The sequence below is a fragment of the Crocodylus siamensis genome, chromosome 11 (genome assembly GCF_052110815.1).
Source record: "Crocodylus siamensis isolate JL-2025a chromosome 11, ASM5211081v1, whole genome shotgun sequence".
In the NCBI taxonomy this organism is placed as follows: Eukaryota; Metazoa; Chordata; order Crocodylia; family Crocodylidae; genus Crocodylus; species Crocodylus siamensis.
Genome location: NC_143405.1, coordinates 27842292 through 27866077, shown reverse-complemented (window position 1 = coordinate 27866077; position 23786 = coordinate 27842292). Strand labels below are relative to the sequence as shown.

At 51.3% G+C, this 23786-nt stretch overlaps 3 protein-coding genes across 6 annotated transcripts in view; 1 reads left to right on the top strand and 2 right to left on the bottom strand.

The window, feature by feature from the left end:
• Positions 1 to 17566, top strand: part of DUSP7 (dual specificity phosphatase 7) — a 75146-nt gene extending 57580 nt beyond the window's left edge. Inside the window, exons 4-6 of one of the 2 annotated variants that reach the window (XR_016438434.1) lie at positions 7549 to 7790; positions 9047 to 9113; positions 14837 to 17566. Coding sequence is in view for 1 of the 2 variants with exons in the window: in XM_090021355.1 (XP_089877481.1) it covers positions 7549 to 7645 (97 nt within the window). In the remaining variant the exon portion in view is untranslated. Of the gene's footprint in view, positions 1 to 7548; positions 9114 to 14836 lie in introns of those variants that run through there. The other variant, XM_090021355.1, reaches the window with a different exon arrangement.
• Positions 17567 to 17707: 141 nt separating this feature from the next.
• BRK1 (BRICK1 subunit of SCAR/WAVE actin nucleating complex) lies at positions 17708 to 18896 on the bottom strand. Its single transcript, XM_090021359.1, has 3 exons — positions 18715 to 18896; positions 18531 to 18613; positions 17708 to 18406 (listed from the first exon to the last, which is right to left on the bottom strand). The coding sequence occupies exons 1-3, from the start codon at positions 18830 to 18832 to the stop codon at positions 18380 to 18382; spliced, it is 228 nt and encodes a 75-aa protein (XP_089877485.1). The 5' UTR covers positions 18833 to 18896; the 3' UTR covers positions 17708 to 18379.
• A 1471-nt stretch (positions 18897 to 20367) lies between these two features.
• Positions 20368 to 23786, bottom strand: part of FANCD2 (FA complementation group D2) — a 170659-nt gene continuing 167240 nt past the window's right edge. For all 3 annotated transcript variants that reach the window (XM_090021350.1, XM_090021352.1, XM_090021351.1), the window contains exons 43-44: positions 21973 to 22056; positions 20368 to 20623 (exon numbers count right to left, since the gene is read on the bottom strand). In XM_090021350.1, the coding sequence (XP_089877476.1) occupies positions 20546 to 20623; positions 21973 to 22056 (162 nt within the window). In that variant the 3' untranslated portion in view covers positions 20368 to 20545. The remainder of the gene's footprint in view (positions 20624 to 21972; positions 22057 to 23786) is intronic.

The following is a 23786-nucleotide window of genomic DNA, read 5'->3' as shown; positions in this document are numbered from 1 at the left end:
ACCACCTCCCTGGGCAAGGGCTCCATACTGCCACCAGCCTCAGCTCCATGCTCACACTCCTACCCAGCTGCAGTTTCACCCCCACCACTTCCCTACCTGCTACCTAGAACCAACAGGAGGCCAGGAAAGTGGAGCAGATCCCCAGGGGCTGCAGCAGTAGCCCCACCCAGAAGCTGCCTGTTGGCTGGGCCCAGACCCTGCTGTCCACAGCAATGGGAGCAAGGCACAGTAGGGTATATCTGAGGAGAGAGTGTTTACATGGGCATCTCGCTCCCACCCTTGTGGGTGGAAGGGCTGGGCAGGGTACAATTCATTAGTGAGTACCACAGACCAGATGAAAGTGCTTGGCAAGTCGGACCCAGCTAATGGGCCACATTTCGCCTGCCTCTATCTTAGGTGATGTCAGCAAGCTTCAGAATAACCTTGTTGAAAGGTTGAAAGATGAGGGTACCACCCCCACACCCGATGCCCAGTTGAGTTCAAGGGTGACTTGTAAGTGTTAATACTGGCGGGGGGGCAGGTGGGCACAAGGTAGATCCTAGAAGGGTGTGTGTCCTAATGGCTAAGGTATCTACCTTCCATTCAGAGGGTTTGAGTCCTTCAATGATCTTTTATATACCTTCAGTTAGAAAAAAAAATGTTCAACCTGCAGCAGGTTGAGCAGGGGGAGGGAGAGAGAGCAGACAGGCCCAGTTCCATTCCCTGCCTTTGCCTGTGCAGATGGGGGACACTGGCAGGTAGGCAGCCTCAGGGAGAGGCTGCTAAAGGGTCTGACTGGCAGCTGAAGAGCAGAACTCCCCAGAATGACATACGATATGATACTGCCCCACTACTGGGGCTCAGGGTGGGGGAGTGAGTGTGTGTCTACGTGTGTGGATGTGTGTGCGTAAGCCCTCACCCCACTACACAGTACTATCAAACTTCCCACAGGGGAGAATTTTTTGCCTACCCATGTAGTATGTCATAATCTACTAAGACAGAAATTCTTTTACTTGTGTTAAAAACATCTTATAAATAGGACAATTATTTTTAAACATTTCTCATTTGAAATCAGTTATAATTAGAAACCTTAGGTGCTCCTTAACAAGCTTCCACACATTAAGTAACCCCTACAGTACTAGGGGATTAGACATATCATACATATCATGCAAGGCACTCCTAGACTTGGTTATGCCTAGAAGAGATGATCTAGTGAGCAACCTGAGGATCGAAGGGAAACTGGGTGACAGTGGCCATGAGATTATCACTTTTTCTCCATCTACCGTAAATCAGAAAAATCAGTCAGTAGTGTAGAAATCCTTGATTTTAGGAAAGCTGACTTCCACAAGCTTAGGAGATTGGTTGGTGAGGTCCTACACAGCCATGGTTTGATGAAGAAGGGAGTACAAGATGAGGGATTGTTCCTCAAGGAAGTTATCCTAGAAGCACAAAGGAAGTCTATTTCCTTTTGTAAGAAAGGCAGCAAAAGGGCTAGGAAACTCCCTTGGCTCAATAGGGACATTATAGACCTCCTGAAAGAAAATGAGAAGCTTACAAGGGATGGAGGAAATAACCACCAAAGAGAAGTATTCAGCAATAGTCCACACCTGCAGGCAGCAGATTTGGAAAGCAAAGGCACAAACTGAATACAAATTGGCAACTGGACCACACACACGATTAGAGCATGTTACACAAGGAGAGGCTGAAAGACTTGGAACTGTTCAGCCTGGAAAAGAGAAGACTGAGAGGGGACTTGGTGGCAGCCTATAAATATATTAGGGGCATACATCAGGGACTGGGGGAGCATCTGTTCACCAAAGCACCCCAGAGGAAGACAAGAAACAATGGGCACAAACTGGCTGAAGATCACTTCAGACTGGACATAAGAAAAAGCTTCTTTACAAGTTGAGTTCCAAGGGTCTAGAACAGGCTCCTTGCAGAGGTGGTACAGTCACGCACCCTCGCAAAAAAGCATGTTGATGCCCACCTTGGTGGGGTCACCTGACCCTAGTAGTCATTCTTGCCCAAGTGCAGGGGGGCTGGACCCAGTGATCTTGTAAGGTCCCTCCCAGGCCCTAACATCTATGAATACTTGGTCAAGCTCCATGCACCTGCAAGGTTTTCTTATGTTATTGTAACCCTAAAACTCAATATACCATTTTCTTCCATGGTTTTCCTACCACCCTCACCTGATTAACAAGCTTATGACAGTTTTTGTCACTCCCACAGCATGTTTTCCTTCTGTACAGGTGAAAAGTTACTCAGAGCACATCTACACATGTCCTTGACTGCTCTGTACCCACTGGCACTACACGGCCCCAGTGGCACATGGGTCATTTTCAACCCATCTACACAGTAACAATGGTGTACTGAGCAGTTACAGTGGGCATCTCTACACAAGATACTGTACTGCACAGTTGCATAGTTTACTGCCCAGTAAGCGTGCATGTGTACATGCTTACTGCGCAGTAAAAATCATTAATTGTGAGTAAACTTGCTATCTGCAAGTGCAAGTAGCAAATTTACTTGCATGTATTTACTGAGCAGTAACACATGAGTAGGTACCACTGGGTATATATTGCTCCCAGTCAGCCCCACCATGAAGCGGGCATTCTAACGTCCATGTCCACAGAGGGCTGTCGTGCCGGATGTGGGAGCATGGGTACAACTGGTTGGCATGGTAGTGCTGCATAAAGGTCAAGACTTAGCAGGCACAGTGGGTTTCCATCTCCAACCACAACCATCAGTTGGGGAGTGCCCACAAGACAATGCCCTTTATGCAGCAGCTGACAGAGACCCTCATATCCCAGGACCCAAGCTGAAGCCATACTGTGCACTGCAGCATGGACAGCCTGCCTTAGCCCCACCCATCCTGGCACCCACAGTGACGTGTCACCAAGAGAGGACTCCTCAGGACACCAGCAGCTCGTCCCACTGAGCTACCTGTCCATAGCCTCCACCAGCAAATAGGGGAACCCAGGCCAGTGACTGCCCCAATGGCTCCACAGCCTCAGCTCCAGGCATGAGGCATGACCAGTCATGTCACCACCAGCCACCAGCAGTACCACCTCCTTCCGGGGTGGGGTGGGCAGCACTGGCCGGGTGCATGCCATACCCCACCATCTGACAAGTCCAATTGGAGAGGCATGCCATCACCACCAACTGGGACTGAGTGGAGCTGATGGCCATGTTTGCTCTGACCACATGGTAAACCCTGCACTGGGGAGAGGGCCCTCCTCGCCTCAGACCCTGCCTCTGACCCCCACTCCCTGCCAGCTGCACTCCCCTGGCCCTAATGGTCCCTCTGCCAAACTTTATTGAGCAGCCTGTGCTCTGACAGCTAGGTGGGCATAGGCCTTTCCCATTCTGAGAAATGCATTGATGCCAGTGGCAATGTCTCCCTCAGCTGGGTGGGCAGAGGAGGACTCTCCCCCTTGGCTGGGGGGGCAGAGACATGTAGCACAGCCACAGATAGCCTTCCAAGCAGCAGCAGAGTTTGTGGGGCAGCCTAGGCTTGCCCCCCACACTGTTGAAGCTCAGGGTCCTATGCCAGGTACACAGGTTCACCATGACAAGCAGTAAGGGCAGGGTGTAGTGGGTCAGGCGCCCCTCATTCTTGGAAACAGCTCCTCATGCAGCTCCCAGGACACACACAGCTGGGGCAAGCTTAGGGCAGAGTACTGCTGTGGGAGGAGACTAGCCCCAGGATGGCTTCCTGGAGAAGCCCCCTTTGGCAGGGCAGAGGGAGAGGACTGGACAACTTCTCACCCCAGTCATCCAGAAGTTCTGCAGACCCTGAACCTGGGCACTGTGGTCTTGGCAGCAGCACAGGAGAGCAGCAGGCCTGCAGGAGGAGAAGCATGGGGCAGCGGGGTCTGGAGCCATGGCAGCAGGTGTTGCCAGAATCCTGGCCTGTCCTGGCCTGAGAACAGAGTCAGGGAGGCAGGCTGCCCACCACCAGCACCCAGTGGTCCACCAGCCCCAGGGGAGCAAACAGTTATGGAGGGCTTGACTGCCAGCTGCCTGGGCCCGGGCCTCCCTGCCTGACTTACCGTGGTCCCTGGGCACCCGTAGATACCTGACCTCTGATCTGAGGCCAGGCAGCGTATGGCCTCCTCATACAGACAATCTTATCTCAGAAATGTTGCACACTCACAAACAGCTTCTTTCTCATGGCTCTGCAGGCCCTGCAGCTGCACATAGGTGAGAGGCCACCATTGGCAGCTGGGATGTAGCTTCAGGTTTGCTGACGCCCACAGCTGGGGCCCTGTGGATGTGCTGGCTCTGCCAGAAGACTACCCAGATGCATAGGCCTGGCAGGCGGAAGATGGTGCCTGGCCGAACAGATGCAGGTGGAAGATGTGTCCCACCAGGACAGGTGGTGGGTGGAGGATGTGGCCCATGAGCATGCACAGCACTAGGCAGGCTGGGAGTTCTGGGAGCAGCTCCTGGCCCTAGATCTAAAATGGGCGGAGGCCTTGTGGGAGCAGACCATGGTCATGGGTAGGGCAGTGCAGGCCATGGAGAATGACCACCAGGTGCTAAACACCATGATTGCTCTGGTGGTCACCTTCATGCTGGCTGCTGCCCAGCCCCTAGCTCCACCTGCCCCCTGGCAGCCACCTACCACCCAGGAGCAGGCCCCGCCATGGGCCTGGGTATAGGTGAAGTCCCCAGGAGTTCCTACCCTGGCCCCTGCCCTGGGTCTCCTGCCACGTAGCCCCCCAACTTGGGCTCAGGCCCACTGCTAACCTCAGCTCCACATGGGTGCAGAGCCAGACCTGCATGAACTAGGGCCACGACCATATGCCAGCCCTGCTGCCCTGGACACCGAATGCCGGAAGGGTAGTTACCCACACCGTGGGACCACTGGGTGCCTTCACCTCTGGGTGAGATACCTGCCAGACTCATGACAGCATGCACACCCACAGGGGAATGGCCAGAGGCAGGGGTGTTGGCTGCCTGTCCCTGGGTTCTTCTCTCTTGGTGACCCCACCACATGGCCACCCACACCAGGAGGGCACACATGCAACCATAGCACTTCACTTGTAAGTAGTTTGCATGGGGAAGAGGGTGTTTTGTTGTTGGTGGGTGGGGTGGGCGATAAAGGGGCTAAGTTGTTGGAGAAGGAGCTTGGAGAAGGTGTCTGTTTGTTGTGGGTCTGTTTGATTTCAGGGGTATAAAAACTGTTGTTTTGAGACATATCTGCAGTGACTGTGATGCTGGGGTGGGTGGGTCTGTGGTCAACTGTCCAGATGGGCTACAGCAGAGAGTGCAGAAAGGGGGTTGGTCAGCACTTCTTGCACCCAATGCCCTGGCCCCCACTGGTGGGTGTGCAGCTCACCTGGGGCTTTGGTGGTGGGACCCTGCTGCTATTGCTGCCACCGCAGCTGGTTTTCCTGCTGCCAGACATCCATTGCCCACCATGCCACCTCCACCCAGGCCTCATAAAACAGCTGCCCCCAGGCCTCACAGATGCTATGCAGCATGCAGGTTGTAACAATAACCCAGGGGATGTTGTCCTTGGTGAACGTGAGGAGGGCAGTGAGGGTGCACCAGCATCTCTTGAGTTGGACGAAGGTCCATTTAACCAGGGCATGGGTCTTGCCCAGGCACCAGTTAAAGTGAGCCTGGCAGGAGTCCAGTTGGCCAGTGTAGGGCCACATGAGCCACGGCAGGAGCAGGTAGGTGGGGTCCCTGAAAAGCAGGGATCCAGGTTTTTCATTTCTCATGGAAAAACAGAGAAAACCATGGATTTCCTGTTTTTATCAAAGAAAAAACAGATTTTAGCTTTTAGCAGAGAAACCCGTGGATTCCCCACTTTTGCAAAGAGCTCTGCAGGCTGGCAGAATTCCAGCGTGCAAAAGCTGACTGCAAAAAGGGCGGGAAACCCCCAACCCTGCCTGGAGGGGGAGAGAGAGAGGGAAGGTCAGGGTCTGAAGCTCTCACTCACCCCAGGCTTGCCTCAGGGTCAGTGTTCTTTCTGAAGCCTGTAAGGTAAGTGGGGCTTGGGGGTTGCTGGGCAGGGCTGGGGAGAAGCTGGCTGGGGGCTGAGGGAGAGGGAGATGTTGGGGAAAGCCCCACATGGAGTGGACCCAGAGCAGCATGATACCAGACCTTCAGGGAAGCCACACAGTGCACTGCTGTCAGTATATGCGCTGCCGGGCAGCTGAGCAGTCCATGTGGGGCCTTCCCCAACACCTTCCCCTCCCACAGCCCACAGCCAACTTTCCTCAGGAATTTCTCTGGCTTCATGCAGGAGCCAGGTTATTCTCTCTGGATTTAGGATATGGGTTGTCAGCTGGGGGTATGCATACCCACAGGGGTACTTAGAAAGGCTGTAGGGGGTATGTGGGGGCCGGCAGGTGGGCGGGGATGGAGCGCACCCCAGGGCATGGTAGTGGTGTCTCCATTGGTGCCTTCCTATATTTTGCTTTACAGGGAGAGGGGGAGAGGGAGGAGTGCGCTGGGTGCTGCCGGCCCCATGCACCACACTGCAGCACCTCCCTACCCCCCACCTCAGGTTGCTCTCTGTGCTCATTCCCAGGAGCAGGGCCGGGGGGTGAGGGCAGCAGTGCCCCTTTAGGGGCCACGCATACACCGCCTGGCCAGGCAGCCGGGGCAAGGGGAAGCTTTGCATGCAGTGGCCACAGCCACATCACACCACCACCGCCACTGCTGCTGCTGTGCTGCTTGCCCACAGAACTGGATGTGCTACCAGCCACAGGCAAGCAGCACAGGGCATGGCAGCAGCGGTAGCAGTGTGATGCGGTGGCAGCTGCTGCATGCGAATCTCCGCCCCTCCCCCCCCCCATCCACCCAGGTGGCCTGTGTGTGGCCTGCAGAAGGACACCACTGCCCTTGGCCCCACAGTCCTGCTCCTGGGAGTGGGCACAGAGAGTGAGCTGAGATGGGCAGTGGGGAGGCACTGTAGTGTGGTGCGTCGGGCCAGTGGTGCCCGTCATGCCCCTTGCCTGGTAAAAAGAAAAGTACGGGAAGGTGCCAAGACAGATGCTGCTGCCGCACCCCAGGGTGCGCTCCATCCCTGCTCAACTGCTCACCTGCACGTATCGCCCCCATTCTCCCCCTCCATTCTCGATCTGGCCCCCCAACACCTTCCCTTTCCCTCACCCTACCCCCTTCCGCCCACACACACTTATCTGTTGTATGTCTGTGCCTGCATGTGTGTATCTGTGTGCATCTGTGCCTGTGTGTCTGGGCCTGCGTGTGTCTGTGCCTGTGTGTGTGTGTGTCTGTCCCTGCTTATGTGTCTGCATGTCTGTCTGTGCCTGCATGTGTGTGTCTGTGCCTCTGTGTGTGTCTGTCCCTGCGTATGTGTCTGCATGTCTGTCTGTGCCTGCATGTGTGTTTGTGCCTGTGTCTGTGCCTGTATGTGTGTGTCTTTGCCTGCGTGTGTGCCTGCACATCTGTGTCTGTGGGTCTGGGAGGCTGTTGTGGGGAGAGTAAGGGGCACCAGCAGGGCTGTGGATGGGAGGCCTGTGGGGAGTGCCTTTAATTTTATTAATGGATTTTGAGGTTTTTATCAGAAAATTCGCAATTTTTTACCAGGATCCCTGCTGATGAGATGGGGCAGGACCACCACAATGCCCAGCTGCAGGTCCGGCAGCCCTGGTGTGAAGTGGCTTCTCTGCATCAGGCCTGGTAGGGCGGAGTTACAGAATATGTGGGCAACATGGGCACTGCACATCCAGCTGGCACTCACATTGGCGAAGGCAGCGCAGTGGTCGACAACAGCCTGGAGCACAAGAGAGTAAAATCCCTCCGACTGCAGGAAGGGCAGTCACTGTGGGGTGAGTAGGTGAGAGGGATATGGATCCTGTCCAGGACCCTGATGTATTGCAGGAATCCGAGGGCATAGAACCCCATCACCACTGCCAGGGGGTCGTGCACACATAGCACTATGTGGCCCAACCTGTCCTGGAAGGTGCCTCACACCTGCAGGACAGCCTCCACAGTAGTGGCCTTGCCCAAGCCAAAGAGATGGCCCACATAGTGGAGGCAGGTGGGTGTGGCCAGTTTCAGCAGGGCAGGGGCCAGCCAGGTGGGTGCAGGGAGGGGCCGCCACAAACAGTTTCTTGCCACTCCAGATGCAGGAGGAGCTGCACCAGGAGGTCCAGGAAGATGGCCTGGGTCATGCAGAATGCCCCCAGCCACTGCTCATTTTCCCAAGTCTGCTGGACAATGTATAGCCACCAGTCCTGGCTGGCCCAGTGGGCCCAGAGGTGGTGGGGCTCTAAGCCCAGGAGGGTGAGGGCAGCCCCAGTGGTGGCATCCAGCAGCCCATTGTGGCATCCCTGCTGGGGTCCAGCCAGCAGGACAAGAACAAGGTGGCAGCTGTGCAGCAGCAGCAGCCCCAGGACTGCGGTTTGACTGGGCAGGTGGACACTGCTTGTGGGGGAGCTGGTACAGCCCAGACAGCCATGAGCCAGCCGTTGGCCAGTGCAGTGGGCCAGCAGGGGCAGCACAATGGTCAGCAGCCATGGCATGAGAAGGCAAGGGCAGCAAGGAGAGAGCTGCCTCATGTTGCCCCTGCACTGTGCATGGTGCTCCTGGCCAGGGAAGTGGCTGGCTAGGAGCAGAGAGTGGGACTGTCTTTTCAATATGGCTGCTGGCTGCTGGCATCTGCAGCCACAGCTTTGTGCTCCCCCTGGTGGTGGCAGGGGCCATTTCAGGGCCACAGGAAATGGCAACAATTTGCTGCTAGGATCAGCAAATCTGCTCCCACATCCCTCCAGGTGTAAATGCCTGCCCAGGATGAGTAGTTTACTTGCAAGTAAACTGATTTTGGATCAAATGCATGTGTAGACATGCCCACACTGTCTGTAAAGCTGATTTATGGAAGTAATCTGATTTATTGGTTCCCCTTTATTTCCCTGTGGTTTTCTGAAGTGCCAAACAGTCAACAATGCTATGCCCATCTTTATGCAAAACCCTACATTTATTTTTAGAAATGATATAGTGTTATAGAAGAGTTCAGAGAAGATGACGTAGTAATGCCTTCCAGCCTTGAAACACACAAATGTATAAAAGTATTTTATTGTTGCAGCTGCACCCTTAATGTATGTCCCTGCCTTGCAGCACCAACTTCAGCAAGAATTATCAACAGGTACTTGGTAAATATTATTTCCTTCTAAGTGTAAACAACTGTTCATTAATGAAAAACCATGCATCTTATTCACATTTGCAGTGAATCTGGCTCATTGAAAAATGTGATCCTTGGTTCTTTCCATCAGAGATTTCTGTGTGACATTAAGTAATTTGGTAGTATAAGAATATGTTGTAGCCATGATGAAAGTAAGTAAACTGAAATAAAACTACATGCATACCTATATATCAAACTACCAAACCATGCCTTCTCAAATGCCATTCACTAGCTTTTCAGAGATGGCAGTACCCTGTTCCCTGACCCCTGCCCCCCCAAATCCCTTTCTTGTATCTTGTATTTAGGTCTTCTGTATTTAAGTAGATGGTAAGTTACTAGTTAAAACATGTCACTAGTCCCAATTAGCTCGACAGAAAACACTAGACGTGCAAATTTCTCAGAGTTCAGTAAAAGAAAGGTTTTGTCATTGCAGGTCCCAAGTGGTTGAGGTAACATACAGTACTGGCAAGCATTTTGTATGTTTCCACAGATTTGGTGATACTGAGAGCTGGCATTACTGTGATGGGATTAGAATTAAAAAGGGTAGGATGTGGAGATACACCAGCAACCTAAAAAGAGTTCTCCAAAGCTCTTCGGAAGGAAAGTGTACCAAGCCATGTTGTTGCTGTACAAATGTCTTAGAAACAATAAGGACATCTGTAAAGATACACACAGATATTTAAATACATACCAAAGCCTCACTGTCAGGGAATTAAGAACACTGTACTGGTACTAAAGCAGGTCAGGTTAGATTCACCTGTTACTGTAACCTACAGTAAACGGTACTACCTGTGACTGTTAACACTGAGTGCTGGGTGGTGGTTAAATAACCTGGCAACCTCTAGGGTGCCAGTAGCTTGGTGCAGAAGCGCATCTTAGAGGTGGGTATTAGTCTTCCCCTTAGCAGAGGAAGAGGTAGATTGGGCTTTTTAACCCACATCAGAGTCGCCATAGTTTTGATGAAAAACACAGGTGTGGGTGGGCAAAAGGAAAAGATTCCAGACAGGAGTCACTCTCTGCATGTTTTCAATGAACTCCTCAGATTAAAAGTGCTTCTGAGTACAGTACTCTGTAGTGGGTCTACTTGATACTCTGCTATAGCACAATAGTAAAAATAGCTGAAAAAATCCCAGAGCCTACCACTGATACAGGGGCAGGATGTAAAAGATCTGGGGTTCCATGGCAACCTGAAGAGGACAAGCAGAAACCCCTGGCAGGACAGAGGAGTGATGGATTCCCCCAGTGACAGAGACCCCCTGTGGAGCAGCGGAGACTCCCAGTGGTATGAGGCACAGCAGAGATCCCCAGTGGAGCAACAGAGTCCCCCAGCAGAGTGGCGGAGACCCCAGAGTAGTGTGGAGGAATGGCAGACACCCTCAGGGGCATGGAGCAGAAGAGACCCCCAGTGGAGCAACAGGGACGTCTGGTGGAGCAACAGATCCCCCCTGGCACCGTGGAGGAGTAGTGGAGACCCCCTCAGCAGCATGGAGTGGCAGAAACCCCCAGCAGTGTGGAGGAGTGGCAGAGACTTCCAGCAGTGTGGAGTGGTGGACACCTCAGCAGAGCAACGGAAACCCCTGGTGCAGCAACGGACACGCCATGGCACCATGGAAGAGCAGCGGAGACCCCAGTGGTGTGGAGCAGCAGAGGGTCCCAGTGGCATAGAGGAGCGACAGAGACCCCCAGCAGAGCAACAGAGACCCCTGGAGGTGGCATCCACAACAGCACATCCTAGCATTGAACCCTAGCAACACTCTCCAGCTTCAAGTCATAGTAGCTCCTGTGTGAGCCTCACTAGCCAGCCCTTGCTACTTTGGCTGTCATAGGTGGTAGAAGGGCAGCAACCCTTGCAGACAGGAGGACACAGACCAATGACATGAAGTTGCAGCAAAATAAATTTAGATTGTATATCCAGAAAAACTTCACTGTGAGAATAGTGAGGCAGGAAAGTTGTGGACTCCCCATCTTTTGAAGTGTCAAGAAGAGGTTGACAGCTATTGGTCAGGGATGTCAGGCATCGCTATGTCTACATGTGTCAGGGTGTTTTCAAACCTTCTTCAAAGGCACTGAGTTCTGCTACAACTAAGGCTGGAGACTTGAACTGGAGTATGCCTATTCTCCTGCTAGGAGCAGAGGCAGAGGATCCTGGCTGGCAGATCTTGCCCTTCACTCAGGATCAGACTGATTGCCATGTTTGGGGTCAGGAAGGAATTTTATCCCATGACCAGATTGGCATATGGACTGTGGGGGTTTTGCCTTCTTTTGTCTAGGGGGCATGGCCCTCTTCTGGGAATCTCTGCAACATATATCAATAACATTTCATAAACGCAGGACAGTGGCTGCTGTAGTTCCCTTGCTTTACTTGTGGCAGGTTTGGGTGTTAGGTCTATGTTGTATGGTTAGTTAGGGTGGTTTGGATAGCGGTGATTCTGCCTCAGGCAGGGTGTTGGACTAGGCGACCTCCGAGGGTCCCTTCTAGCCCTACCTCTTTATGATTCTGTAATTCTATGAACCCCTGGCAATAGGGAGAAACAGAGCCTCTGGGGTGGTCCTCTCTAACTACAACTTTCTAAGCTAGTGCAGGTGGAAGAATCCAAGATACTGGGCTAAGAGGTAGCTCCCCAGGTTGGTTTGCCATGACTATGACTGTGATCAGTTTTAAGCTACAGTTAAAGGTGAATCATTACGGTTTTGCTTAGGTTGTGCCATTGTTCCCCTTTTTCCTTGTAATAAACTTGTTTTAATATTTGTTAGTGAGTGAGCAGATTTCTTTAAATTACAACACCCAATTATAAGTTACTTTACCATGTTTCTGGGTGGCAGCTGGAGGTCAATTTGAAAAGCTGGTGAAAGATCCCTGTATTTGTATGCAACCATTCTTCCTGCCATCCAGTGCCTGGCAGAACAGCAGCATACAGATCTTACAAGTTGGGTGTCAAGTGGCAGACTCACATTCAAAAACCGAGCCTTGGGTCTAGAAAGGACCAGCCCAGATTTCTTCAGAAAGCTTCCTTGGTAGTGGGGATGTGTTTTGAGATGATTCCAAGAGGGTTTTGCCCTGTGATCCCAGCCAAAAGGTGGCTCCTTATTGGTAGCAATGTAAATAGCATATGGAGCTAGGGAGTCATGTGGGTCACTGGTGCCTCCTGAGTTGGGGGGGCACTTGCCCCCCTCCCCCCCAGCAAGAACATCAGCAACCAGGGTGGGGGGACTTCCCCTGTGGCCAATCCCGCAGGCTGGGGGAGAGGGTCTCCTTGCAGTCAATCCTGCCTACTGGGGGGGGGGCAAGTCCCCCTGTGGCTGATCCCACCGACTGGAGAGGGGAGTCCCCACTGATCCTGCTAACCCACAACTGGTAGCAGCACACCACAGGCACTTCCAGATTGGCGGGATCAGCTGTGGGGGGACCGCTTCTCCTGGCGCATTCCCAGGTCAGTGCTCTCAGGAGGCGCATCAGCACTCTCACCTGCCCCTCCCCCCGCCCAGGAATGCTACTGTTAGGGGGTGCACCAGTGCTCTCAGGGGGTGCACGTGCACCCCTGTGCAACCCCTACGTGTCGCCACTGGGGAGTCAGTTGGCAACCTGGCACAAACAAATCACGGTTTGGGCCGGGCAGAACTATGCTCAGGGTCCTCTGTGAGAGTCCCCCCAGTGGCACAGAGGCACAATGTGGGGTGGCCAAAAAGGAGTTCCAGCTGTAATCCCATCCCAAAAGCCAGTTCAATATTTGAACCCATCTACTTAGTACAATGGCTGGGGGGGGAGGCCTGTCAGTTGGCAGCCTGGCACACATAAACTGTGCTTTGGGCTGGGCAAGACTCTGGTCAGAGATCTCCAGGTGAGTCCCCCAGTGATACAGAGTTATGGTGTGGGGTGGCCTAAAAAGGATTTCCATCTGTAATCCAAGCCCAAAAGCCAAGTCCTCATTTGAGCCCATTTGCTTAATACATTGGCTGGGGCGGGGGCTGTCAGTTGGAGCCTGCAATGCACAAACCACACTTTAGGCCAGACAAGTCTCTGGTCAGGGATGTCCTGGAGAGTCCCCCAGTGGCACAGAGGCATGGTGGCCCAGAAAGGATTTTCAACTGTAATCTCAGACCAAAACCAGTAAAACCAGTTCTTTATTTGAGCCATTGCGCTTAATACAGTGGGTATGGGGGGCTGTCAGTTGGGAGCCTCACACAGCCAAACCTCATTATGGACTGGGCAAGACTCTGGTCAGGGATCTCCAGAAGAGTCCCCTGGAGGCACAGAGGCATGTTGCGGGGTGGCCAAAAAGGATTTCCATCTGTAATCACAGCCCAAAACCCAGTTTCTTATTCAAGCCCTTAGCACAGTGGCTGGAGGGCTGTCAGTAGGCAGCCTGGCACACACAATCTACGCTTTGGGCCAGGCAAGACTCCAGTCAGAAATGTCCAGGAGTGTCCCCCAGGGGTGCAGAGGCATGGCGTGGGGTGAACCAAAAAGGATCTCCACCCATAATCCCAGTCTAAAAGCCAGTTTCTTATTCAAGACCTTTTACTTAGTACAGAAATGCCAGGATGGGTGCCTGAAAAACAGACAGCTACATTCCAGCGAGGATCTGTGGCTGGACATGGGAAACCAGCCAGGTTGTGGATGACAGATGGGCAGCTCTGCTTTAGGTCTTGCAGGGCTACCTCTGACAGCTCGGTCCAGACGGTGTCAAGTATTGCTGCTATAGCTTTGCTAAACCCCCTCTTAGTAATCCAGAAGGGGACTTGTCCAGTCTCTCAGCACTGGACAACCCCATTTCAGGGCATTATCAATAAAGTGATGGATCATGAGGCCCACATGCAGGGTGGGGTAGATCTGGTGACATGAAGCAAATAGAATGTGGCATTGATTGCCACCCCCACCCCCGCAAAACTTCCCAGAGCAGCCAACAAAGCACTTAGGCTCACAGGTTGGTCTGCAAAGCACTTCAGGCTGCCATTGAAGCCTCTCAGTAAAACCCAATTGACAAGGGGCCCATCATGGGGAACAGGATCTGCTTTGCAGCAAATACTATTATTTTGGGACCTGCAACCTGTCACGGGCATGACCCAGGTGTGAAGCGTGGTGGTCAAGGTTCAGGAGGTAAAGTCACAGACTGGGGAGTCAAAGGTCATAAGGCTCAAAGGCCAAGAGCTAAGAGTCAAACCAAAGGTTCAGGAAAGAGTAGGGCACAGCCTCAGGCCAGTCACACAATTTGGGCGGAAGCTAGGTAGAAGGAACAGGGAGCTAACTGTCAGGAAGTAGACAGGAAAACTCAGCCCAGGAATCAGGAACCAGAACTAGCAGCAAGGACTCAGCAATATTGAGGAGAGAAAGGGAGTCCAGAGAGCACCGCAAGGGCGATGACTGTGAAACTCAAAGTTAACTAGGCCTACTCACAAAAGTTAAAATACAAAATATTGATGACAACTGCATAGTGCAAGAGGATGCAAGTTTTGTGGCTGGACCTTCTGAAAAGAAATAATGAGGCATCACTTTCAGCTTATCTTACTACATTGATTATGATTTTAAGCAGGCGTATATTTGTCCAGTATGTAACTGTGTGAAATGTCTATCCTTGATTAATTAGTACAGTAAATATTTCTGTGCAATTAACTTGTGTTTATGTGCAAAAAGATACATTTTCCATACAGACTTTGATGGGTGTCTCGTCTTGATATACTCTTGTTTTGCCACAGTGGTTCCCTTGATCTTCCAAGGATGATTCCTCAAAAACCTTGAGTTTTTCCTGGCTGTTAAATCAATTTCTTGATATGTTCCAACTTAGTATAAATGGATAACCTCTGTATACTGATGAAGGTAATTCAATCAAAATTGGGACTTTCTGATAACCAATAATGGACAGTTTGATTAACAGGATTTTCTTAAATTACTGCCTGGGACACTGTCTTGATTTACACAGCCACAAGAATGCTTGGAAGATGCTGAGCTAAAGGTATAAAAGAGGAACGAAACAGCTAACAGTGCACCTGCTTCAAGAATGAAAGATCCTTCTGACAAGGACTGCTGCTGCACCCAGCTCATCTTCAGGTTATCACACTTGAGAGGCTGTCAAGAAACAGACTGCGTCTTTTGCCTGTGAGGATGAGATACTATCACTTTTACAGCCAAATACTGGACTTTGCTTTGCTTTAGGGTCGTTTAACAGTGAATACTTGTGGTAAATAAAGCCTTTCAGTCTTATCAAACAAGTTGTTGTGTCAATCCTTTAACACTAGTTCTGAATCCTTTTATGACATGACAAAGAGCTGCTGTTTATATGCAGCAGCCATTTTTACGAATGCGGTATGAAACATAGTTGGAACTCCCTGTCAGTGCTTTTACCTATAGCACACAATAGGAGGATTTTGGTTTTTCAGATATTGTGCCTTGTATTTGTGTGAGAGTTTGAATTGGCAATTTTAGGATATCCTCAGGTAAATGATGGCACCTCTGCAGATGATTAGACCTAAGGGCCCAAGAGACTCTTTCCTGTCTTACATTCTTAAGTTTCACTGTGCTGTCAGCAGAGAACCTGACAGCATGACTCAGGGTGGTAAATGTCCCCGTCAACAGGATCAGGTTATAATCATACATCCCACTCACAACACTGTGGTGCCAACTATTTCATCATCCACTGTTTTAGTAGAGGGATAAATATGTGAGTGATGTCCACAGGGTTGGGAGTTGGGGAAGGAAAAAGCAAAAGAAAACTGGATGTACCACCACATTTTTGCCCATATAAGATGCCCTGGAATATGATACACACCTTGTTTATGGAAGGCAGCATGAAGGAAGAAAGATTTTGCCTTGTCGTACCGTAAATAACTGAGCAGCAGCAGCTATGGAGCTGAGTCTGCTACTAGTCTCATGCACTGGATGGAGTGCACAGACTCACCCTACACATTAGGTTCAGGGCTGCAGACCAACCTGCTCCAGCATGCAGGGATATGTCATCCATCTGGGATCTGAAAATTTGGCACCAGGGGAGCAGTGGCGTTAATTGCTGCAGCTTCTAGAGCCACAACAATTAATACTGCCACCATTTCACTGCCCCAAATTTAAAGACCAACAGGGATCGGAATTTCTTGCAGATAATGCATACCCCAGCCTCCACCAGCTGGTTTTAGGAAAAAAGATACTTGTTTTAATCTGAGAAAATCAGGGCTGTGTAGCTCATTTGGCTAGAGTGGTGCCAGTAACACCAAGGCTGCAGGTTTACTCCCTGGTTAGATTAGATCAGGATGGGTTGGGCAAAATACAGCTCACCAACTGATTGGATCCAGCCCAGTGGCAGGCACCCACCAATTAATTGTATTTGGTCCCACCCATGGCTGCCCCTGCCACAATCTGCATGGGGCCCCGTCTTGCCTAGGGCAGCATGTGCTGCGCTATGAACCTCCCTTGCTGGAGGGTGCCAGGCCCTCCTCCAGCAGGCACAGCTTCTGAGCAGGGCTGCAGCTGCCCAGGGAACTCCTGGGCTCCCCTAGCCTCCAGCAACTCCTTCTCTGGTCCCTGCTGCAGTGCAGCCAGCAGCAGGCGGGGAGCGGAAATTGTAGCATTGAGAGGAGTGGGCTCTGCCTGCAGCTTGCTCCCTGCCTGGCACCAGCAGGACCAAAGCATGTGGATGGAGGGGGTGGGGAGCATGAAGGAGCTCAGCAGTTCACAAAGCCCCACTAGGCAGGCACAGGACAGGCAGGAGGTTGGGAGAAGCAGCAGGAGTAAGAGAGAGGTTGATGCTGAGCAGGCATATGAGACAGAAGCAACAGCAGCAGAAGCTAGTGCAGGCTCAGTTGCAGCCCCACTGGGCAGGTGTGGGACAGAGACTAAGAGAGCCGGCAGTGCCAGGCTCGGCTCCCTGCCCTCACCCCCGACAGGGGCTTCAGTGTGCTGCAAGGCAGGCAGGCAGTGCCAATCTCCTCCCCACGTCCGCAGAGGGGCTGGGCTGAGCCATATCACAAAGAACAGGTGGGGGGGAAGCCCCCCCCAAAACCCATGCACACCACACACATGCACCCACACCCCCTCACACCCCACCATACACCCACACCATGACCCCCACCATATCCAAACATGCAACACCTCAACCACACATACACCCCACACCTACTACACATCCCACACTTCCCTGCACCCCACCATACCCACACATGCACCCGCCCCACCCCCTCACCATACCCACACACGCACCCAGCAGTCCCACAGACCCCATGCACATCCCATACCTATACCCCCACCCCCACAGTCACCCCCCCTTCACATAATATACAAGCAACCTCCCCCCTCAAAAGGAGTATTTCCTCAGCAAGGGGAGAGATTTCCATGGGCGAAGGTCACAAGAGGGTGACTGGGGTGGGGCACCTGCCAAGGGGAGGGCTACCCTCACAGCCCTCCATGCCTCACCAAAACGGGTTAAGCGGCCCTCCAGCAGAAATAATTGCCCAACCCTGGATCGGATGATCTCTTGAGGTCCCTTCCAGCCTTACTTCTCTATTAACTTTTATGACCCTTATTGACACTTTGTAGCCATGCTCTAACAGCCAACAATGCACTGCAGCTATAACAGCAGCTCACACCCACAAAGCAAAAGTGATTTATTACTGAAACACAAATGGAAGAAACATCCCAGGTTACACTGAAGAATACAAAATACTTAGAAAACTCTGAAATCCACCCTGTCCAGAAAGTTTAAATTGGCACATCACCTACCGCTTCCCACGACCCTTCTCCCTCCCTTTCTGAGCACACATGCATATTGCACATCTACTGCTCTGGCCTGCAGACCTGGAAGGATAGGTGCTTATGACAAATTGCCCCAGCAGCTGCAGAGGATTTACAAGGGGAACTGAAACTGCCAGTGGTGCGGCTCATGATGAGCCACATTTGCTCAACCCCTAAGAGACATTTGGTTCTCAAAAACGGATGTTTGGCAAGACGGACTCTGGAACCGCCGAGTGGGCGACTTCTGCGGGCACAGCTAAGTAAAGGGCAGTGAAGAGGTTCGGGGCCATCAACCAGCTGCACTCACATGCTGATTTTCTATTTGCCAATTTCAAGAGGTCCAGCCTGGAGACAGGCGCTCCAGGCAGGGACGCTGCATCTTGTGGAGCAGAAATAAGCACAATCCTGTCGACAGTAAGAAGTAATGAAGGAATGAGATGCCAGACAGTCAGTTCTGGACAGAGCTGCGGCCTCCTCCAGCTCGGCTCGGCTCGGCTCGGCTCGCTGCCAGCCTCTCGCGGCTATGTCAGAGTTTCACCCTTTGTCACCTGCCGAGAGAGGACAGGCGGGTCAGCGCGGCCCCCCCGCCCGGCGGCACAAGCCAACAGGTCTCCGCTCTGCGTGTCGCCGGAGGCCCCCGCGCCGCGCCGCGCCGCGCCCCGCCCCGCTCACCCGGGCCTCGATGTACTCGATCCTCCGCTCCAGCGCCGTCAGCTTCTCATTGAGCGTGGCCAGGCGGGAGCGGCACGACATGTCTGCACACAGGAAGCGGCGATCAGAGCCGCCCGGCCCGGCCCAGTACAGCACGCCCCGCCCCGCCCCACTGGCCACTGGCCCGGCCCGGCCCTGCCCTGACCGAAGGAGTTGAGGAAGTCCGCGATCTTCTTGATGGAGCTGGTGATCACCTCGATGTACTCGCGGTTCGCCCAGTCCTGGTGAATCTCCCGCTGCACCGGATCCTCCTGCACCGACATGGCCGCACCGACACCGCCCCGCGCCTGCGCGCGGCCGCGACCGACTCGGCCCCGGCGCCTGCGCACAGCGCCTCGCCTCGCGGTCCAGCAGCCGGGACGGGCGGTGCCGGCTGCGCCCCGCCGCTGTGCGGGACGGAGGGAGCGGGGAGAGGCCCCATGGAGCCGCGGTCGCAGTTCAGCGGGCACCACGCGGGGCCCGGCGGGGGAGCGGGGAGACCTCCTCCAGCCCGGCTTGGGGCAAAGCGAAGCAGCAGCTTCGGCCAGGGGGCGGCTACCGGCACCAGCCGCTTCCTGCCTCCGACCTCCCCCGCTCAGCGCCGGGCAGCGGCCCCTGTCGCCCGCGGTGACCTGCCCCGAGTGGCGCTCGCTCCTGTGCCCCGCGCTCCCATCAGTGCTGGATTTATTTGCCATCGTGTTGCCCACTCTCTTCCCTGAAGTCTTTCACAGCCACCTCTCCTAAGTAACCGTGTCTGCAAATGATGCTTTATCATCACTCAGTTGTCATTTGGGAACCAGCATCAAGCCTCATAGCTCCCTTCTGCCGTGCTGACACTTCAAGCCGTTTGCTGTCTCCTAGCTGATTTGTGACCCGTGGCAATAATTTGCCTCTTACCCTTGTCACTATTTAGCATCTTCAATAGTCTCTTCTATGGGCTCTTCTGAGATGTTTTTTGGAATTGTCACTATGCAACATCAGCTGGTTCCTTTTCAGTTCTGCTGTACTGACGGTCTGCGAATTCAAAAGTTACTGAATCCATTTTCCTTTGCAGACTCTTTATGTATTGTGCTCTACTAGGTCTTGTGTTCAGTGTTAATTATAATCTCAGACACCTCCTCCATCAATCTATATACAGATATGGCCTCCATTGCTATAGTATGTCTGTGCCCTAGCATCTTTAATGCATTTACTTTGCATACCATTGTGAGACTGGCAGTGTCCAAACCCTGCTTTTTGCTTTGCAAAAGGAGACTTGCACGTGGGTCTTATCTAACACATGGGACAGAACCTATTCTGTTGCAGACTAGCATTCTCCCAAGAAACCATCTTCCCCAGTGGGTGGCAAAAAGGCTCATAGCTTGAGTGAGCAGCCACCATTTTCTCTCTATCAAAGTCTTGTTCTTTTACTTCATTTTCACAGATTAAAAAAAAATAGGTTGGGGTAATTTCAGAACATCTGGTAGGTAGCAAATTGATGCTTCTGACAGCCAAATTCTGGGAAATGACATTTACCTAGGAGCTGGCAGACTCCACTGGGCCATAGAGCTGCTAATGGCAAGCTCTACTGCCAAGGTAAACTTTATGTTGTAGTCATCTACTCACTGATATCACATGGCCAAAGGCAGGAATTTCAATGTTATTCAATAAATTGACAAACAAGGTAATTTTTTTGCAGAAAAACAGTAATTTGAAAGGTAAAGATGGGAAACAATTGGGGAAATCTGGAGGCAAGAACAAACAGAAATGTACATAGGCTAGACATTCATAGTGCCTAGGTATAAAACTCAGATAAAAAGCAACATCAAGGCACCTAAACTTCATTCTATGCAAACTTGGCTGGAAGCTATCTTAACTTTATTGCTTCAGAATGGACCCAGGCCATTATGAGAACACAGCCTCTAAACCATGGAGTCTATCAGCTGTGGCAGATGCAGACTCTAACGGGGAACAGCGAGCATCTATTCCCTGGTAAACACATGGGGACGCTGTGAGTTCTACTGGGAGGTCCCTTCATCATCCTCACTGCTGTCATCATGTTCAGTTTCGCTCTCACTCCCTGAAACGTCTTTCTCCTGGAAAAGGCAAGAAATATTTAGAGAAAGAGTTGGGTGTGACCTTGGGAAGTATAAATAGATCAAATACAAGTCCTCCTAGATGATTACTAAAATATCTAGAAATGTAAATATTCACACAAAACAGAACTCAAATTCGACTCCTATGGAGTCCTGTTTCATAGAATCGTGAATGGTTCATACTTGATCCATTGTTGTGTATCGTTTGTTCCATCAACAAGTAAGTATAGCCCTGAAGGAGCACTGGAAGATCCCTTGCATTTTCACTCAAGTGGCACACCTTGCAGTAACCCAAATCAGTCCCTAACTAACTAGCTTTCTTCAGTATTTTCAAGCTGTTTGGGGAGCACTATGAAGGGTCTAAGACAGCTGCAAGGCATACAAGCTGGCTACTGACCCACAGTGGAGGAACTGGATGTGGCAAGGATTGTGTAGGGAATTGGTCATAAAGGTGTGTGACTCCAAGGGACACAGAAGATTCTTGCTGTTTCTGACCAGAGGACTAGGCATTGCAGTGCTGACTGGGACAGACGATGCTCTAAGGGAACCCTGTTGAGAACCTCTGCTGGCAGCTGGAAAGATAATGTGCTAGAGAGAACAGATCATGCAGAAGAATAGGTGTTGGTAAGGCTCAAGGTGCAGGTGCCTTGTCAGGTGGTCCTCAGGCCACATCCTGGAAAGGACTGCTTGAAAATACTGCTGGAGAATTGATGTGAAAGGAGGAGGTGGCTTCCAGGACTGGGAGAGGGGTAAAGAACTTGTCCCAAGCACCAGGACTCCCAGGTCAGATATGGGGAAGGTGGATAAGAAACTGGTGGAGGGGTGATGCGGCACAAGCTGCTAGTGCTGTTGCTGCTAGAGCCAGTGTGGGAATGGGTTTCCCCAGAAGTAAGATGTAGGCAGTAATCATGACCTGGGTGACAGATAGGAGTGGTTCAATCTTTTGGCATCTTTGTCATCTCTAACTTACACATTTCCTAGAGGATGCGCCCCCATACTTTCTTTGTTCTGGCTCTCAAGACCCATCCCAAATAGGCAGAGAATCTGAATCTAATAGACAAGCTATAGCTAGAGTCTCTTCATCTCCTATTTGCCAGGAAAATGACTGGGCAAATGACGTAGTGTCTGAGTTTCAGTTCCCCTGGACTTTCATTAGCTTGGTCCCAGTCACTTGTGCATCCTCTGCAGGATTCATCTACCTGACTCTATCCTTCCTATCCTGCTCATGACACAGGACAAGGCCCATTCTGCCTGAAGTGCTCAAATTATTAACAGATCTCAGGGATTTGCTGATAATGAGTAATGTTCAGGGACCCATGAAAACAATAGGCACTTGTCTCTAGAAATACCTTGACAGGATCTTCGTTGGGTTGCTGGTTGTCTATACCCTCTTGGTCACTCACTTGAGAAGACTGAGACAGGATCTCTTCTCCCTGAATTAAATGCAACATCTACTTTTTATCTGGTTGGTTTTTTTTGTGGATCAGTCATGACACCCTCCTACTGAAATGAATATTGTTGTGCGGCTACCCGTACACAGCAATTTTTGTGCAGGAATGAGCTTCCCTTTCATTTCTCTTCCAGGGCATGGGAAAAATGGCCAAGGTTAGCCTCTTTAATATTATGTGAACTGTTGGTGCTTAGGGGCCGCCAATAGGTTACCATCTTTCCTCTTCTTTGTAGGCCAAAGTCCCTGTCTTCAACACGATGCAAACAAGGAAAGAACTGGTCAGGCCTCTAGCTACCCAACATTATCAAACTAGAAACTGACTACTAGCTGTGTCTCTAGGTGACATCTCTTGCAGAGATGGCCATTTATAATGGCAGACATCATTAAATGTGATCATAGTATTACATATTATGCAGAAGAATGGCATACACGAGTCAGAATGAAGACTATGAGAAAAGCAACTGTTGGCATTTTTTGACTTTGTCAATCATGCAACCTGAACCAAAATAATCCAATGTATTTTTCAAGTTCTTCAATTTTGTCTCAGGAAATGACCAGATATACATGTAAATTGCTTCAAATTTTGTTTTCATTTGAAGTGCTTCTAAATGTGGCTAACTATGATACAGACATACAGCTCCCTCCCAGCTAAAGTGGCTAAAAATGTGCCAGAGTTGATGGTATTGGACTGCTCAATAGCTAGGAGTGGCTAGTAAGTAAGAATCCCTTTCGACCATGGGCTGCAGGAGGCACCGGGGGAAGGGGCACTTTAATTAGTGAGCCATACTAATTAAATGTGCCCAAGTGTCATGTGTATCAGTATCCCCCATGCTGAAAAATGGTGCTGGGGCTCTTTGAACTAAAACTAGGCTGAGGGAACTGGCCTTATTTAGTTTGGAGAAAAGAAAACTGAGAGGGGATTTAATAGCTGCCTTCAACTACCTTAATGGTGGTTCCAAAGAGGATGGAGCTAGACTGTTCTCAGTGGTGGCAGATAACAAAATAAGGAGCAATGGTCTCAAGCTGCAGCAAGAGGAATTTAGGTTAGATATTAGGAAAAATTCTCTCACTAGGGTCATAAAGCACTGGAACACATTGCTCAGAGAGGTTGTGGACTCTCCATCCTTCGAGGTTTTTACGGCTCAGCTAGACAAAGCCTTGGCTGGGATGATCTCTTTAGGGATGATCCTGCTTTGAGCAAACTAAATGACTTCCTGAGGTCCTTTCCAACCCTAATTTTCTATGATTTTATGATTGTGTTTGGATGGTCACAAGCAGGGCAGGGTCTGTGACTCCAGTACATCTCCTGCTTGGTAGTAATGTTAGGAAGAGGGACTCACCAGGATCCTCCTGTCCTTCCTGGGGCCACTCCTCAGCCAAGATTTGGGCTACAGGCTCTTGATGGTCCTGCTCTTTGTCACTGGCTCTGGGTCCACCCCAGAGTTGGAGATTAAGCGCGACTCAATAGAGTTAATACTTGTAAGGATCCATGAGAGTTTCTTGTGGTGAGTACATATAACCTGATGAACATGCAACCCTTGGTTGACATCACAAGCTCTTTTGTATCACACTTGCAGGACCTTTGTCTTAGCTCAGAACTAATACCAGTCCTGGGTTTGTCCACAACAGATCTCTGCTGCGACCCACTCATACACAGCCTGGTTTTAGTGGCTCTTCCCAGGTGTACTGTTCCATGCTTCACTTTTTGTGGAT

Bases quoted from the DNA above. Each gene is read 5' to 3' on its own strand.
- BRK1 (XM_090021359.1), bottom strand. From the start codon at position 18,832: ATGTCGGTGCAGGAGGATCCGGTGCAGCGGGAGATTCACCAGGACTGG. The intron at 18,614-18,714 runs GTCAGGGCAGGG...TCCTGTGTGCAG, and splicing joins GGACTTCCTCAACTCCTTCG to ACATGTCGTGCCGCTCCCGC. The intron at 18,407-18,530 runs GTGAGCGGGGCG...CTCTCTCGGCAG, and splicing joins TCGAGTACATCGAGGCCCGG to GTGACAAAGGGTGAAACTCT.